This window comes from Pseudophryne corroboree, chromosome 5 (assembly GCF_028390025.1).
Source record: "Pseudophryne corroboree isolate aPseCor3 chromosome 5, aPseCor3.hap2, whole genome shotgun sequence".
NCBI classification, from domain to species: domain Eukaryota; kingdom Metazoa; phylum Chordata; class Amphibia; order Anura; family Myobatrachidae; genus Pseudophryne; species Pseudophryne corroboree.
Window position 1 is genome coordinate 693360669 of NC_086448.1, and position 15295 is coordinate 693375963.

The window sequence follows — 15295 nt, forward strand, 5'->3', positions numbered from 1 at the left end:
AAGACATCTCTGTATAAAAAAGAAAATGTACATATAAAGTGAACCAAAAAAAAAGCACCTATCATATAAACAATAATAATCAAACTATAAAGAGACCTTGGGGTATATTTACTAAGCTCCCGATTTTGACCGAGATGCCGTTTTTTCTTCAAAGTGTCATCTCGGTTAATCTCGGTCATTTACTAAACACTAATCACGGCAGTGATGAGGGCATTCGTAATTTTTTGCTAGTTCAGGTAAAAAATTACGAATGAATACACCATCGGTCAAATTACGCCTGTTTAGATATGAATCTCGGTCATTTACTAAGAAGTGCAAAGCAAAAAAACACAAAACACTGCCGTGAAAAATTACAACTCGTAAAAAAGTCCTAAAAAAAACAGACCTGCTTTTTTTTTTCGTGATTTGAGATGCATGCAGGGATCCATGAGATCCGTGCATGTATATCAGTGGGAAGGGGTGGGAAAGTGCTTATTTTTGCCAAAAAAATTGCGTGGGGTCCCCCCTCCTAAGCATAACCAGCCTCGGGCTCTTTGAGCCGATCCTGGTTGCAGAAATATGGGGAAAAAAATGACAGGGGTTCCCCCATATTTAAGCAACCAGCATCGGGCTCTGCGCCTGGTCCTGGTCCCAAAAATACGGGGGACAAAAAGAGTAGGGGTCCCCCGTATTTTTAAAACCAGCATCGGGCTCCACTAGCTGGACAGATAATGCCACAGCCGGGGGTCACTTTTATACAGTGCCCTGCGGCCGTGGCATCAAAAATCCAACTAGTCACCCCTGGCCGGGGTACCCTGGGGGAGTGGGGACCCCTTCAATCAAGGGGTCCCCCCCCCCAGCCACCCAAGGGCCAGGGGTGAAGCCCGAGGCTGTCCCCCCCCCCATCCAATGGGCTGCGGATGGGGAGGCTGATAGCCATTTGTGATAATGAAAAGATATTGTTTTTAGTAGCAGTACTACAAGTCCCTGCAAGCCTCCCCCGCATGCTGGTACTTGGAGAACCACAAGTACCAGCATGCGGCGGAAAAACGGGCCCGCTGGTACCTGTAGTACTACCACTAAAAAAATACCCAAAAAAACACAAGACACACACACCGTGAAAGTATAATTTTATTACATACATACACACATACATACATACTTACCTTATGTTCTCACGCAGGTCGGTCCTCTTCTCCAGTAGAATCCAAGGGCTACCTGTTGAAGAAATTCTACTCACCAGATCCATGGGTCCAGGCTCCTCGGCAAATCCAGGGTTAATCCACGTACTTGAATAAATAAAAAAAAACGGTGTCCCGACCACGAACTGAAAGGGGACCCATGTTTGCACATGGGTCACCTTCCCACGAATGCTAGAAACCCACTTTGACTTCTGTCTAAGTGGGTTTCTTCAGCCAATCAGGGAGTGCCACGTTGTAGCACTCTCCTGATCAGCTGTGTGCTGCTGTCCTCACTGACAGGCAGCACGCGGCAGTGTTACAATGTAGCGCCTATGCGCTCCATTGTAACCAATGCTGGGAACTTTCTGCTCAGCGGTGACGTCACTTTAGGTCAACCGCAGGGCAGAAAGTTCCCATCATTGGTTACAATGTAGCGCATAGACGCTACATTGTAACACTGCCGCGTGCTGCCTGTCAGTGAGGACAAGAGCACACAGCTGATCAGGAGAGTGCTACAACGTGGCGCTCCCTGATTGGCTGAAGAAACCCACTTAGACAGAAGTCAAAGTGGGTTTCTGGCATTCGTGGGAAGGTGACCCATGTGCAAACATGGGTCCCCTTTCAGTTCGTGGTCGGGACACCGTTTTTTTTTTTATTTATTCAAGTACGTGGATTAACCCTGGATTTGCCGAGGAGCCTGGACCCATGGATCTGGTGAGTAGAATTTCTTCAACAGGTAGCCCTTGGATTCTACTGGAGAAGAGGACCGACCTGCGTGAGAACATAAGGTAAGTATGTATGTATGTATGTGTGTATGTATGTAATAAAATTATACTTTCACGGTGTGTGTGTCTTGTGTTTTTTTGGGTATTTTTTTAGTGGTAGTACTACAGGTACCAGCGGGCCCGTTTTTCCGCCGCATGCTGGTACTTGTGGTTCTCCAAGTACCAGCATGCGGGGGAGGCTTGCTGAGACTTGTAGTACTGCTACTAAAAACAATATCTTTTCATTATCACAAATGGCTATCAGCCTCCCCATCCGCAGCCCATTGGATGGGGGGGGACAGCCTCGGGCTTCACCCCTGGCCCTTGGGTGGCTGGGGGGGGGGGGACCCCTTGATTGAAGGGGTCCCCACTCCCCCAGGGTACCCCGGCCAGGGGTGACTAGTTGGATTTTTGATGCCACGGCCGCAGGGCACTGTATAAAAGTGACCCCCGGCTGTGGCATTATCTGTCCAGCTAGTGGAGCCCGGTGCTGGTTTTAAAAATACGGGGGACCCCTACTCTTTTTGTCCCCCGTATTTTTGGAACCAGGACCAGGCGCAGAGCCCGATGCTGGTTGCTTAAATATGGGGGAACCCCTGTCAATTTTTTCCCCATATTTCTGCAACCAGGATCGGCTCAAAGAGCCCGAGGCTGGTTATGCTTAGGAGGGGGGACCCCACGCATTTTTTTTTGGGATTTTACATTGTTTAATTAAAAAAAAAAAAAATAAGAACCCCAGCACGGATCACACAGATCCGGCCGAGATTGATTGTAAAAAAAAAACGGCAGTGTTTTGCTAATCACTGCCGTAAAAATAGGTAAAAAAAAACGAATGACATCGACATCGGAAGAAAAGAAAAACCCGAATACGACAGCTTAGTAAATCCATCGTAATCAATTCAAAAAGTTGCAGTTTTACACTGTCGATGTCATTCGTGATTGAACTTTGACCTTTTTACGGAAATTACGAATCTTAGTAAATTTACCCCCTTGTCAGCTAATATTTTTTCTTAGCGAAAGGTAGGTAAAAGGTGTCTGGAAAATTTGTTGAAAAACAACTATAAACATAACTCAGAGAAAGACTATAAGCTGGGGGAATAGGGGAAAGTAGGGAAGAGTAGGAGAGGAAGGGTAATGGTGGAAGATGAAAAGAGAAGATCCCCAACAGGTCGGGGTAAAAAAAAAAAAAAAGAGGGGGCGGAGAGAGCAGGAAGGAGTCAAAGCCTTAACCAAGACCTGAAAGAGGGGTATTGTGAAGCCTATACCAAGGGAGCCATATGGAGTGAAACTTTAGTACTGTATTATTTTGTAGTCTGGTTATGTATTCCATCCTTGAAATGAACCAGATTCTGTTCAGTAGCTCCTGTTTGTCAGGGGCTGTAGCAGCTTTCCAATTACGCGCTATTTGGTATTTAGCCGCGCCCGAGATATGGAGAATCAATTTGTTCGTTTCAATGGAGACATTGTCTATTGGGGCACAGAGTAGTAAGTTCACTGGAGAAGGGGGTGTTGTGGGCTCAACGAGGGCATTAATAAGGGACCTAACCATACCCCAATAACGGGTAATCACAAGGCATGACCACCAGATGTGGTAGAATGAGCCCACTTCCCCACAATGTCTCCAGCATAAATTGGATGTATTTGGATAAATGCGATGAAGTTTCTCAGGTATTAAGTACCGTCTGGTATAGACCTTGTATGCATTTTCACGTATGGCCACACTTATGGAACATTTAGATATCGCTGTACGGATTGAGTCCCATTCCTCTGTTGCCAGATGTAACCTTAAATCCGTTTCCCAATTCTGTTCATGAGGTTTAAGAGGGTGGGGGGGGGGGGGGGGGTCTAAAGTCAAAATGGATTTATATAAAAATGAGAGAGCCCCCTTATCGTTAGAGTTGTACATGCAAAATCTTTCTAGGGGGGTCGGAATTTGCAGTGGGTACGATAGGTTGAGGGATGATATAAAGTGACGAATTTGTAAGTACTGAAAATGCAGAGAATTAGGAATTCCGAATTTTTCTTGAAAATCCGCAAAAGACTTTAGAGCGTGCCTGTCCACAATGTGATGAACTCGCGGGATCCCCAGTGAGGTCCAGGAAAGAGCCATCGCGGGCGAAAGTCCCGGTGGGAAGGCGGGGTTAAACCAAAGAGGGGTTAGAGGGGACGGGGAAGTGGCTAACTTCAACCTCTTATTAAGTGACACCCAGTGTTGCAAAGTTAGCCCTGCCGAAGGAGAGGAAGCAATAGCTTGTGCATAATGTGTGCGGTGCAGCCACGGTAAATAAGAAATCGAAGGAACAGCAGCCAAGTCACTTTCCAGGTCGTCCCATCGTTTAGTGTGTTGAGGGGAATGCCATGCAATCATCTGACTAAGACGGGCCGCATCATAGTAACGTTGGAGTATGGGTAGACCAAGTCCCCCATTTCGTGTGTGTTTAGCCAGAATATCACGCCTTATTCGCGCTTTTTTGTGGTTCCAGACAAATTTACAGAACAACGATTGAAGGGCCTGCAGAGTATGAGACGGAACCCGTATAGGGAGTGTTTGAAAAAGATATAGCAGCCTTGGGAGCACGTTCATTTTTATTGCATTGATGCAACCGATCCAGGACAGGAAATAGGACCGCCAGAGCTGAAGATCATTGTGAATAAACCTGAAAAGTGAGGGGTAGTTAGCGCGATAAAGTGAGCCATACGACTTTGTTATTTGAACACCTAAATATTGCAATGACTTATTTCGCCATGAGAATGAAAAATTAGATTGCAATAGGTTTTTAGCAGCACCTGGAATATGGAGAGGAAGCGCCTCAGATTTTGAGTGATTTATTTTGTAACCCGAAACACCGCCATATGTGTTGAGTTTGCGGAAGAGGTTTGGAAGGGAGATGAGTGGGTTGGTTAGTGTTAAGAGAATGTCATCCGCGAATAAGGAAAGGGTGTATTGAGAGCGATTAATTGATACACCTGATATGTCGGGGTTGGCACGGATGCGAGATGGAAGAGGTTCGATCATAAGTGCAAATATGAGAGGTGACAAAGGGCACCCTTGCCTGGTTCCATTGGTAACAGAGAAGGGATCAGACAAAAGTCCACCTGCGTGGACCGCAGCAGATGGAGTATGATATAAGAGTTTGGTGCATAAACGGCCATGAAACCCTATCGAAGGCTTTCTCCACGTCCAAGGCGAGCACTAGAGAAGGTAGTTTGGTAGCGTTAATGTGTTGGATAACATCAACGGTTCTTCTAGTATTCTCCAGTGCCTGCCTGGAGGGAACAAAACCCACTTGATCAGGGTGAATCAGGGAAGGAAGAATTGGGTTAAGTCGAGTGGCCAGGATTTTAGCAAAGATTTTCAAATCAGTGTTGAGGAGTGAAATGGGACGGTAATTAGTGACGGATTGAGAGTCTTTGCCAGGCTTGGGAATAACTGTAATCGTGGCCCTAGTAGTTTGGTAATGAAAGGGTGACCCTTCTAGAACCAGATTAAACATTTGGGAGAGATGAGGGACCAAAGTCGACTGAAAAGTCTTAATTTAGGACATAGAAAACCATCTGGTCCCAGGGCTTTAGAAGGTTTTTGTGATTGGAGGGCTAACTTTACGTCATCAACAGTGATGGGTCTATCCAAGCCCAGCGAAGTCTCCGAAACCACACGAGGAAGGTCACAGGAAGTGAGAAAATCTGAGATCGAGGGAGTTACCCGGGGGTAAGGTGTTTGGGGAAACCGAGGTGTTATACAATTTTTCATAGTATGTTTTAAAGAGGGAGTTGATAATGGACGGGTTGTACTGAAGAGTCCCTGTATCATCTTTCAGGGCTTTAATAGCCGTCTGAGCTTTCCTAGCTTTAAGTCTGTTGGCAAAGCTTTGTTGCTTTTTTCGTGAAATTTTTACTGAAGCCAGTGTAGAGATTTCTCTGTTTTCTCGGCTAACAATGCGTTCAGCGCAGCCCTAGCAACAGTAAGTTGATTAAATAGAACTCGGGTAGGGCACCGTTTATGTTGGGTTTCTAAAGTGTGAACCTCGTCCGTGAGGGTTTTCACTTTTAATTTGTGTTCTCTATTTCTATGTGAGGCATAGCTAATTATGTGGCCTCTAATAACAGCCTTGTGTGCTTCCCAGACCAAGGGAGAACAAGGAGGGTCAACATTATTAAGAGAGAAATAATCCGTTATGGCAGAGTTAATCTTGTCTTGAAATTGCGGGCTTTTCAGTAATGTTTCATTCAAACGCCATGGAGGGCGAGATATAGGGATATCTAGAAAGTCAAAGGAGGCAGTCACAATGGAGTGATCTGACCACGGGTTGGATACTATAGTGGAGCCTACGATATGTGTAGCTACTGAGGCACAACAAAGAAAGAGATCTATTCGGGAATAAGTGTGATGTGGCGTTGAAAAAAATGTATAGTCCCGAGAGGTGGGGTTGAGGGCTCTCCAAACATCGAAAAGACCAGACTCTGTGACGTGTTTATTTAGGGAACGGGTTGAAGAGCTGGTTTGTGCTGGGGGCGTGGAGGAGGACATATCCAAAGAATTGTCGAGGACTGCATTAAAGTCACCTCCTAGAAGTAGGTAGCCCTTTCTAATCTTAGTTAGTTCTGTGAAAAAAGAATTAAAAAAAGAAGCTTGGCCAGAATTCAGTGCGTATAGGTTAGCTATTGTACATTCCAAATAACCCAATTTTCCAATCAGAATAATATAACGCCCATCAGAGTCCTCGTGAACAGAATCAAGGGTAAACGGGATTTTATTGTGAAGCATGATCGCCACTCCATTATGTTTAGTTTGGCTAGAGGAGTAGAAAACCGTAGGATATCTTTTAGATTCCAGGGATGGGTATGAGGTGGCTTTGAAATGTGTCTCTTGAATAAAAACCATTCCCGAACGAAGGGTTTGTAAGGACCTGAACAGTGAGGAGCGTTTTTGGGGAGTATTTAAACCCTTGACGTTCATGGACGCTAGAGTTAGAGACATGGTGTCCAAGGTTCAGAAAGAAAGGCGAGAGAAAAAAATTAAAAATAAATAAACAAAAAGAAGGGGGGGGGATTAGAGCACCCGACCTGTCAGGGACTAGGAAGAGTAGAAGATACACTGAGAGATATGGGGGTGAGAACGGGGAGAGTCTGCATGGAGAATCCTCACGTCCAGCGGAGGAATAAGCAGATGTTGGGACCAAAGCGGTCCAATTTGAGGTGAAACCGATTTTCCCTCGGGTCTCCTCAAGGGGGAATGGGGAGAAAGTGTAAAGGTAAAACACCTATAGCAGTAGAGCGAGGAAAGCAAGTAAGTGAGGGTAAGAAAGTTAAAGTGGTGAGGGTCATGTCCCACCAGTGGTTTCTTAGGAACAGGAGGAGAAAAAAAAATGTACATATAAACGTACACACATATATATTAGAACATAAGTCCTAGGTAGCATATACATAAAGTATTGAATATATCACATAAAACTAGAAATAATCGCTTTGAAGTAGTCAAGAAAAAACAAATACCTAGACCTAAAGACTTATATAACATGGTAAACATCCTCAGGGTGCTTCGGGGGGAATCAAGGCGAGTCATCGCCCAGTAAGGAGGACAATAGGCACCTCGCGGTTTAATAAAGGTAGAAAACATAAGCAGCCCACCCTAGGCATCAATGAGGATAGAAAAAAAAAAAGGAACACAACAGCAATATATTTGTTATGGCCAAGAACGGGTGAACAAAAACAACCAGAGAGTATCAGGCAGAGCAAGTATCCTATAAGAAGCAGTACTGTAACAGTAAATAAGTAAACAATAACAAATCGCTTTAGACTGTGTGGAATGGTGCAAACCGTGTGACCCATCAGGCACCCCCATAAAGGTACGCGGAAGGAGAAAAGAAACTCCCCACCCGCACACCCAGGGCGCACCCGAGGGGGCAAGACATGCCAAAAAACAACCATAACTTAGCTCGGAGTTACAGACATAGTAAGGTATGAAATTTGAACGGATACTTGCGAGATCAAAACGACAGTCTCAGGAGTAGAACCCGACCAGTTTCGGGCCATGAGAGTAGAACGTTCAATTATGGGTTGGAATGACTCGCAGGGAGGGGAGGACCAGAGTCCTCTAAGTGGGCCAAGAAGTCCTTCCCTTCAGTGGGATCTCTGATGACTACCGTCTTTCCATTGAGATCGATGAGCAGTTTGAAAGGAAAGCCCCAGCGATAACGAATACCGCGAGTGCGGAGAGCGCTCGTCAGGTCCCTAAGTTCTCTTCTTTTGATGATCGTGGATGGGGCCAGATCTTGATAAAACTGCAGTTTAGCATTTTCGAATAGTATGTGCGGTTTTCCTCTAGTCGGATGAAGAACCAATTCTTTGTCCTTGAAGCTGAGAAAGCGTATAACGACATCTCTTGGGGGATCACCTTTACGTGGCTTAGGTCTTAGAGCTCTATGAGCCCTCTCTAGCTTAAGTTGCCGCAGACCGATGTCAGGGACGACATAGGAGAAAAGTTTGTGAAGGTATGCTTCAAGGTCTGCTGGGGGTACTGATTCTGGTATGTTGCGTATGCGGAGATTGCATCTCCTTTCCCGGTTCTCCAAGTCTTCGTTCTTGGTCCGTAAATCTGATAAGTCTTGAATGATATGATCGACGTCCCTGATAAGCTCAGTTTGAACTTTTTGGAGGGAGTCCTGTCGTGACTCCAATTTCGAGGTTCTAGAAGACAGTGACGAGAGGTCGGACCTGATTAACCGCTTTATCTAGCTTGGATTCCATGGCTAGAATGTCCTCCTTCGTTGACGGAGTAGGCGGGGCAACCACATCTTTGTCCATTTGCGAGAGACGGGGCGAGGGAGGATCCGAAGAGGAGGAGGATTTATCATTTTTATGGAAGTGTTGTGAGATGTCCCCTCCAGCTTTTTTCTTAGCATTAGCAGTGGCTCTACTCCATGATGGTCTGCAATCAGAAGACCAGGTGTGTATAAAAACTATATGAAAAAAAAAAAAAGGGGGGAGAGGTGTACACGTACGTCAGGTCGTAGCGCAATCTACAGAGCAGATGCTGTCAATATGACTCCATTAGATGCATGAGGGTAAGGGACTGAGAGAAGAAAGAAAGAAAAAAAAAAACAACAAACCACTGGCGGACACAACCAAGCATTAGTTAGTGGGGCATGGTGACTCCAGTGGAAGCTGGGTAAGACCTTGTCGGAGTGACTGTATATCTGAGGAATGGGCAGCAGAACAGACAGGAGGGCCCAGGTGTCCTGCTTCGGCCAATTGGCCCGTGAATTACAGAATCAGGAGGAACTTGACGAGGCGTAAGTGATGCTAGACTGTGGACATAGGTTGTCACGAAGTGTGGGGACTGCATCCTGGACAATGAGGAGGATCAGTAGAGCAGTAGAATCCCACAGCATGCGCCCCAGCAGCACCTGGTATGGAGGCAGACACCGGGATAGAGGGTCGCTGTATGGAGGCGGCTCCGTGGTCTGCCTATGCCCCTTCAATTGCCAGCAGTTGGTGCAGCAGTGGAGAACTGGTGAGAGGAGGACAGATGAGGGTAGAAGGAGAACGAGCCTTGGGCAGTGGAGGAGAGTTGCGGTGTCCCCCTATATAGCAGTGTTGGCAGCAGGACTAGGGTGTGAAGGGAGAAGTGGTTCTGCAAGCAGTGGCAGTCCCCCCCGGCAGGAGCACAGTGGCAGGGAGACAGAATGTGCTGCACTTCAGATCTCCCGCACCGTCAGGAGGTCGGCGGGGGTTAGCGCCGGTCAGCGGGCTAGGGAGATTCGGAGCGCGAGCAGGAACACGGTGGGCCAGAGCATAATAGTGGTGAGGTCTATCAAAGGTGTCCTGCAGTATGCTCCTTTATGCCGTCAGTGCCCCCACTCCTTACCAGGACAAGCAGAGCTGCAGTAGGAGATCCTGAATAGGGAGGGAAGATGAACGCCATGCAGGGGAGCCAAGCAGGGAGAGCTTCAGGTCCGTCACTGTGCCTGCCGGCCGGCAGAGGCAGCCCCCCTTCTGTGTCCAGGTGTCGCTGGAGGCAGGCTGCAGGGTCTGTGCATATGGAGGGCAGAGGCGAGGTGCTTGTGGGCTGATCGTGCTGCTCCCGTGGCTCCGTCCGGCCAGGAACCCCGCCGTGGAGCTCGAATCCCAGGTAGGAGGCCAAATCGAGGCCCCGGCTTCCTCAGCAGGAAAGGCCACAACCCGCAGAGACCTGTGACTCGGTCTCCCAGCTCAGCGGCTCGTCTCCTCTGGGTCCACGGGCTGCAGGGGAGAAGGGGGATCAGAGGCAGGGAGGTAGTGGGGATGGGGAAACGGTGGAAATTGTTTTACTTTACTTCTCCAGGTAGACTGGAGCTCCGTGAAGACACCGCCGCCCCTGCTCCTGGCCAGGCCACACGATCCGGACGCCACTGCACCCCGCCTCGGGTGGTAGAGAGCAGGGCAAGGACGAGGTCGCTGGGTCCACCAGGAGAAGGAGCCGCCGTTCCCCGTGAAGCGCGGCGCCCGGAGCCGCCTCGATGACCGGAGCCGCCAGTCACAAGATCCCATAGTTTGGTGTCTTTTGCACGAGTCCAATCTAGAACTCGGTTTAGAAGTATGGCCTGATAATAACCGGGGATATGAGGAAGCTGCATGCCACCCATGTGTTTCCGTCTGAAAAGAATATCATGTTTGAATCTTGTGTGAGATCGTCCCCAAACAAATTTACGTATAAGACTTTGTATTGCCTGGTGCCATGTAGTGGGGGGGTGTGAATAGGAAGCGTCTGAAGAAAATATAGAATTTTTGGAAGGGAATTAATTTTAACCGCATTTATCCTACCGAACCAGGATAGATGTAAAGAACGCCATTTCTGATAGTTTGATCGTAAAGAATTTAACAATGGGGGGTAGTTTAAGGAAAATAATTGGGAAAGGTCCCTAGGAATTTGTATTCCTAAATATTTTAATTTGGTGTCGTTCCAAGAGAAGGGAAATTAATGTTTCAGATCGTCAACCACAGATATCGGGGTATTAAGATTCATGACGATTTGGAGTAGTTAATTTTAAAATTGGATAGCACTCCGAATTTATGAAATTCTGCGACCAAATTTGGGAGGGAGAGAACAGGCTCAGATATCAACACCAGTAGATCATCTGCGAACAGAGCCGGCCCTAACCAATATGATGCCCTAGGCAAGATTTTGGCTGGTGCCCCCCCAGCACCACCGCTAGTTCCACCTCTGACCCTACACCCCTTTCCCAGCACCATCACCTCCCACCCATAGCAGTTCTTTTTTTTTTCCTACCTACCCCCTGTAATTTAAATAAGAACAGTGTGCACATTCGGTGCACAGCCCAAAAAGGTATGTGTTTTTTTCTGGCAAGGGGCATGGCCACACAGTAGTACCCCCAGTTCAAATTATGCCTCACAGTAGTGCAACTTTATTCACAATTTATCATGCGATAGTGTCCCTTATTCACATTACATCGCACAGTATTACCACTTTACCTTATATACGTTACTCCTCACAGTAGTGCCCCTCATTCACATAACATCATACTAAATTGTTCCTTATTCACATTACACCACACCATATTGCTCTTTATTCTCATTACACCACACCATATAGCTCCTTATTCACATTACACCACCCCATATTGTTCTTTATTCACATTAGACCACACAGTAGTGCCCTTTCTATACGTTACGCCACACAGTAGAGCACCTTATACACATAATGCCACACATTAGTAATGCATTTATACACAATACCACACAGTAATGCCCCTTACACATATGCCACCCATTATTAATGTCCTTATAAACATAATGCACCTTACACATTATGCCAACCTTTATTAATGCCCTTATACACATAATTTCCCTTACACATATGCCGCACATTGTTAATGCCCTTATAAACATAATGACACACATAATGTCCCTTACACATATGCCGCACATTATTAGTGCCCTTCTACACATAATGATACACATAATGCCCCTTACACATATGTTACACATTATTAATGCCCTTATACACATAATGACACACATAGTTCCTGGCGTGAGTCATCTGGCAGTTCTGCTAATGTCGGATTTTTTCTGAAAATGCATCTTATTTGCATTGCTATGTGGCTAGGGTGCACAAGCAGCTTCTGCTGATTAAAATGATATGTGGCATGCCTATATACTGTGTGCGACTGTGGCTGTATCTGCATACGAAATGCTACACACAGAATATAGGCATGCCGCATATCATTTTAATCAGCAGAAGCTGCTTGTGCCCCTAGGCATACCAGATGCCCTAGGCAATTGCCTAGTTTGCCTATACCTAGGGCCGGCTCTGTCTGCGAATAAGGCAAGTTTGTATTAGTGGTCACCCAACTTTAAGCCCAAGATGTTTGGGTTCAGTCGTATCACTCTAGCCAGAGCTTCCATACATAATACAAATAGTAAGGGAGAAAGGGGGCAGCCCTGCCTAGTGCCATTGTTAATTCCAAATCGGTCAGAAAGTGAATCGTTAACCTTGACCCTCGCTGTTGGGAAGTCATATAGGGCCATGATTCTATGGAGAGAGGTACGACCAAGCCCCAGGTGTTGTATGCCAGTCATGAATTCCCAATCAACCCTAGCAAAAGCTTTTTCAGCGTCTGTGGAAATCAATATTGAGGGTGTTGGGGATTGTAGCGCATATTGTATCATATTTATGACTTTAGTAGGGTTGTCTTTGGCTTCCCTCCTCAGGACGAAGCTGACCTGATCTCCATGAATCAATGTTGGAAGGAATAATTTTAAGCGGTTAGAAATCAATTTGGCGAACAGTTTCAGATCAACATTCAATAATGAAATGGGTCGGTAGCTGGACACAAACTTGGATCTTTGCTGTCTTTGGGAAGAACTGTGATATGGGCTTCTAATGTAGATGCTGAAAAATGCGTTTTATCAGAAATGGAATTGAAAGCGCATGTAAGAAGAGGGGCAAGCTTATCTTTGAACGATGTATAATACGCAATGGTAAATCCATCAGGGCTTGGACTTTTACCCGTAGGGGAAGACTCAATAGTCTTTACCACTTCCTCAACAAGGAAAGGTTCATCAAGAAATTCTGCCTCACCTTGCGTCAGAGTGGGGTAATCTATCGACTCTAAATAATTTGAGGTCGACATCTTAGAAGATTCCAAATTTGAAGTATCTAAACTATTGGAAAGGTTGTAAAGCTTGGAATAATGGCCCTCATTCCGAGTTGATCGGTCGCAAGGCGAATTTAGCAGAGTTACACACGCTAAGCCGCCGCCTACTGGGAGTGAATCTTAGCTTCTTAAAATTGCGACCGATGTATTCGCAATATTGCGATTACTAACTACTTAGCAGTTTCAGAGTAGCTCCAGACTTACTCTGCCTGTGCGATCATTTCAGTGCTTGTCGTTCCTGGTTGACGTCACAAACACACCCAGCGTTCGGCCAGGCACTCCCACCGTTTCTCCGGCCACTCCTGCGTTTTTCCCGGAAACGGTAGCGTTTTCAGCCACACGCCCCTGAAACGCCGTGTTTCCGCCCAGTAACACCCATTTCCTGTCAATCACATTACGATCGCCGGAGCGAAGAAAAAGCCGTGAGTAAAAATACTTTCTTCATAGTAAAGTTACTTGGCGCAGTCGCAGTGCGAACATTGCGCATGCGTACTAAGCGGATTTTCATTGCGATGCGATGAAAAATACCGAGCGAACAACTCGGAATGAGGGCCAATATGCTTTGAATGTCTCGGCTATCGATGCCATGTCATTATGAGTCTGACTGAGGTCATCTTTGATAGAGTGTATGAATATAGTGGCCCTCTGTTCACGAAGAGACTTTGCCAGAAGTCTCCCAGGTTTGTTGCCCCATTGGTAAAAACGACTCCGACATTTGCTACGAGAGCTTAAGTTGATCTCGAAGAAGGCTATTAAGGGAGGCACGTGCTTCCTCAAGCGCAATACAGTAAGTGGGGGATCTGGATTGTTTGTGGGTTGTTTCCAGCGATTTAATTTTGGCAAGTAGGTCTGCTTTCTTCTGAGTGTTCAGTTTTTTCAACAAAGAACCCAGTTGAATGCAAGTACCTCTTAGAACACATTTGTGAGCTTCCCACACTGACAATTTAGAAATATCCTCTAGATCACAGGTTCTCAAACTCGGTCCTCAGGACCCCACACGGTTCATGTTTTGCAGGTCACCTGTAGATTTTTTAAAATGTGACAGTTGGTGATACACAGTGCAGCTGCTGGGTGACATGGAAAACGTTAACTGTGTGGGGTCCTGAGGACCGAGTTTGAGAACCACTGCTCTAGATCGTTAGTGGCAATATATGTGTCAATAGCCAAGTCAAGGTGGGATTTGCAGTAGGGGTGTCACGATCCGGGTATCTGGACGCCATTTCTTACCCATCAGATGCCTCCTAAGGCTGGCTCAGCGCTCCAGGACCGGATCCCATCTGTTATCCTAATGTTCACATTCCTGCATCCTCTCCTGTCTCTCTGAGACGCTGTCACAGTAACGCCTTATTACATCTGGCATGGCGTCTCCCGCGGCCTCCGCCGCCGTCCCTGAGCTTCTGCATGCAGAGTGTCAGAGTGGCGATTACGTCAGCCGCGGCCTCCGCTGTGTCCGCGTGGTTGGATGTGCACTTGTCAGCCTGGCGTCTCCTGTCTCCAGTGGCCGGCGCCGCCATTACTGTTTTCATTACCACATGGATTACAAACCAAACTTCCCTCCAAGTGTCTGCATGGGCGCAGCCATCTTGGATTCTGTCAGCTGATCATTTCCTCCAATCTGTTGTCAGTATTTTTAATCTGCATAATTGCCAAGCCAATCCCTTCCTTGCTGCAGGTATAAATACACTGTGCCTGAGCAAGGAAGGCGTCAGTGCTTTGGTTGTCAAACCTAGTTCCTGTTTGTCTCTCTCCTGTGATTGTCTTCCAGGTTCCAGCTCCTGTCTCAAGACTTCCACCATAGAGACCCGCACCAGCATTCCACCTGCGGTGTAGCCTGACTCTCCAATCCATTGTGGATTCATCTGTTTCCAGCTACAACATTACCTGCTTCCAGCTCAGCTTCCAGCAGAGTACAGCTTCCCTTAAAGGGCCGGTGTCCTTTCTACACTTTACCACTCTCCACCGGTATTATTATTTCTCCGCTCTCAAGTTCTACATTTCAGTTCATATTTCATCGCTCCCAAGTTCATTTATTATTTAACTGGTTCCAGCCAGTATCCACTCCGTGCTAACAACAGTCTGGTTCCAGCCAGTATCCGCAGCAGCTGTTTTATCTTCAGCAACCCAGCTTTTCCTGGAACACCAGCTGGCACAATCCTGGGTTATCTCCATTGCTACAGTCGGGCCTGGTAAGGACTTTCCATCTAGAAGATCATAA

The 15295-nt window shown here is 46.6% G+C and overlaps 1 protein-coding gene across 7 annotated transcripts in view; it reads left to right on the forward strand.

The window, feature by feature from the left end:
• ADHFE1 (alcohol dehydrogenase iron containing 1) overlaps positions 1-15295 on the forward strand; it is a 203361-nt gene that overhangs the window by 43532 nt on the left and 144534 nt on the right. The window contains exon 2 of one of the 7 annotated variants that reach the window (XM_063923836.1): positions 12635-12741. The exons of 4 other annotated variants lie outside the window; for them this stretch is intronic. In XM_063923836.1, coding sequence (XP_063779906.1) covers positions 12738-12741 — 4 coding nt within the window. In that variant the 5' untranslated portion in view covers positions 12635-12737. Of the gene's footprint in view, positions 1-12634; positions 12742-12807; positions 12905-15295 lie in introns of those variants that run through there. 2 more of the 7 variants (XM_063923833.1, XM_063923835.1) reach the window with 2 other exon arrangements.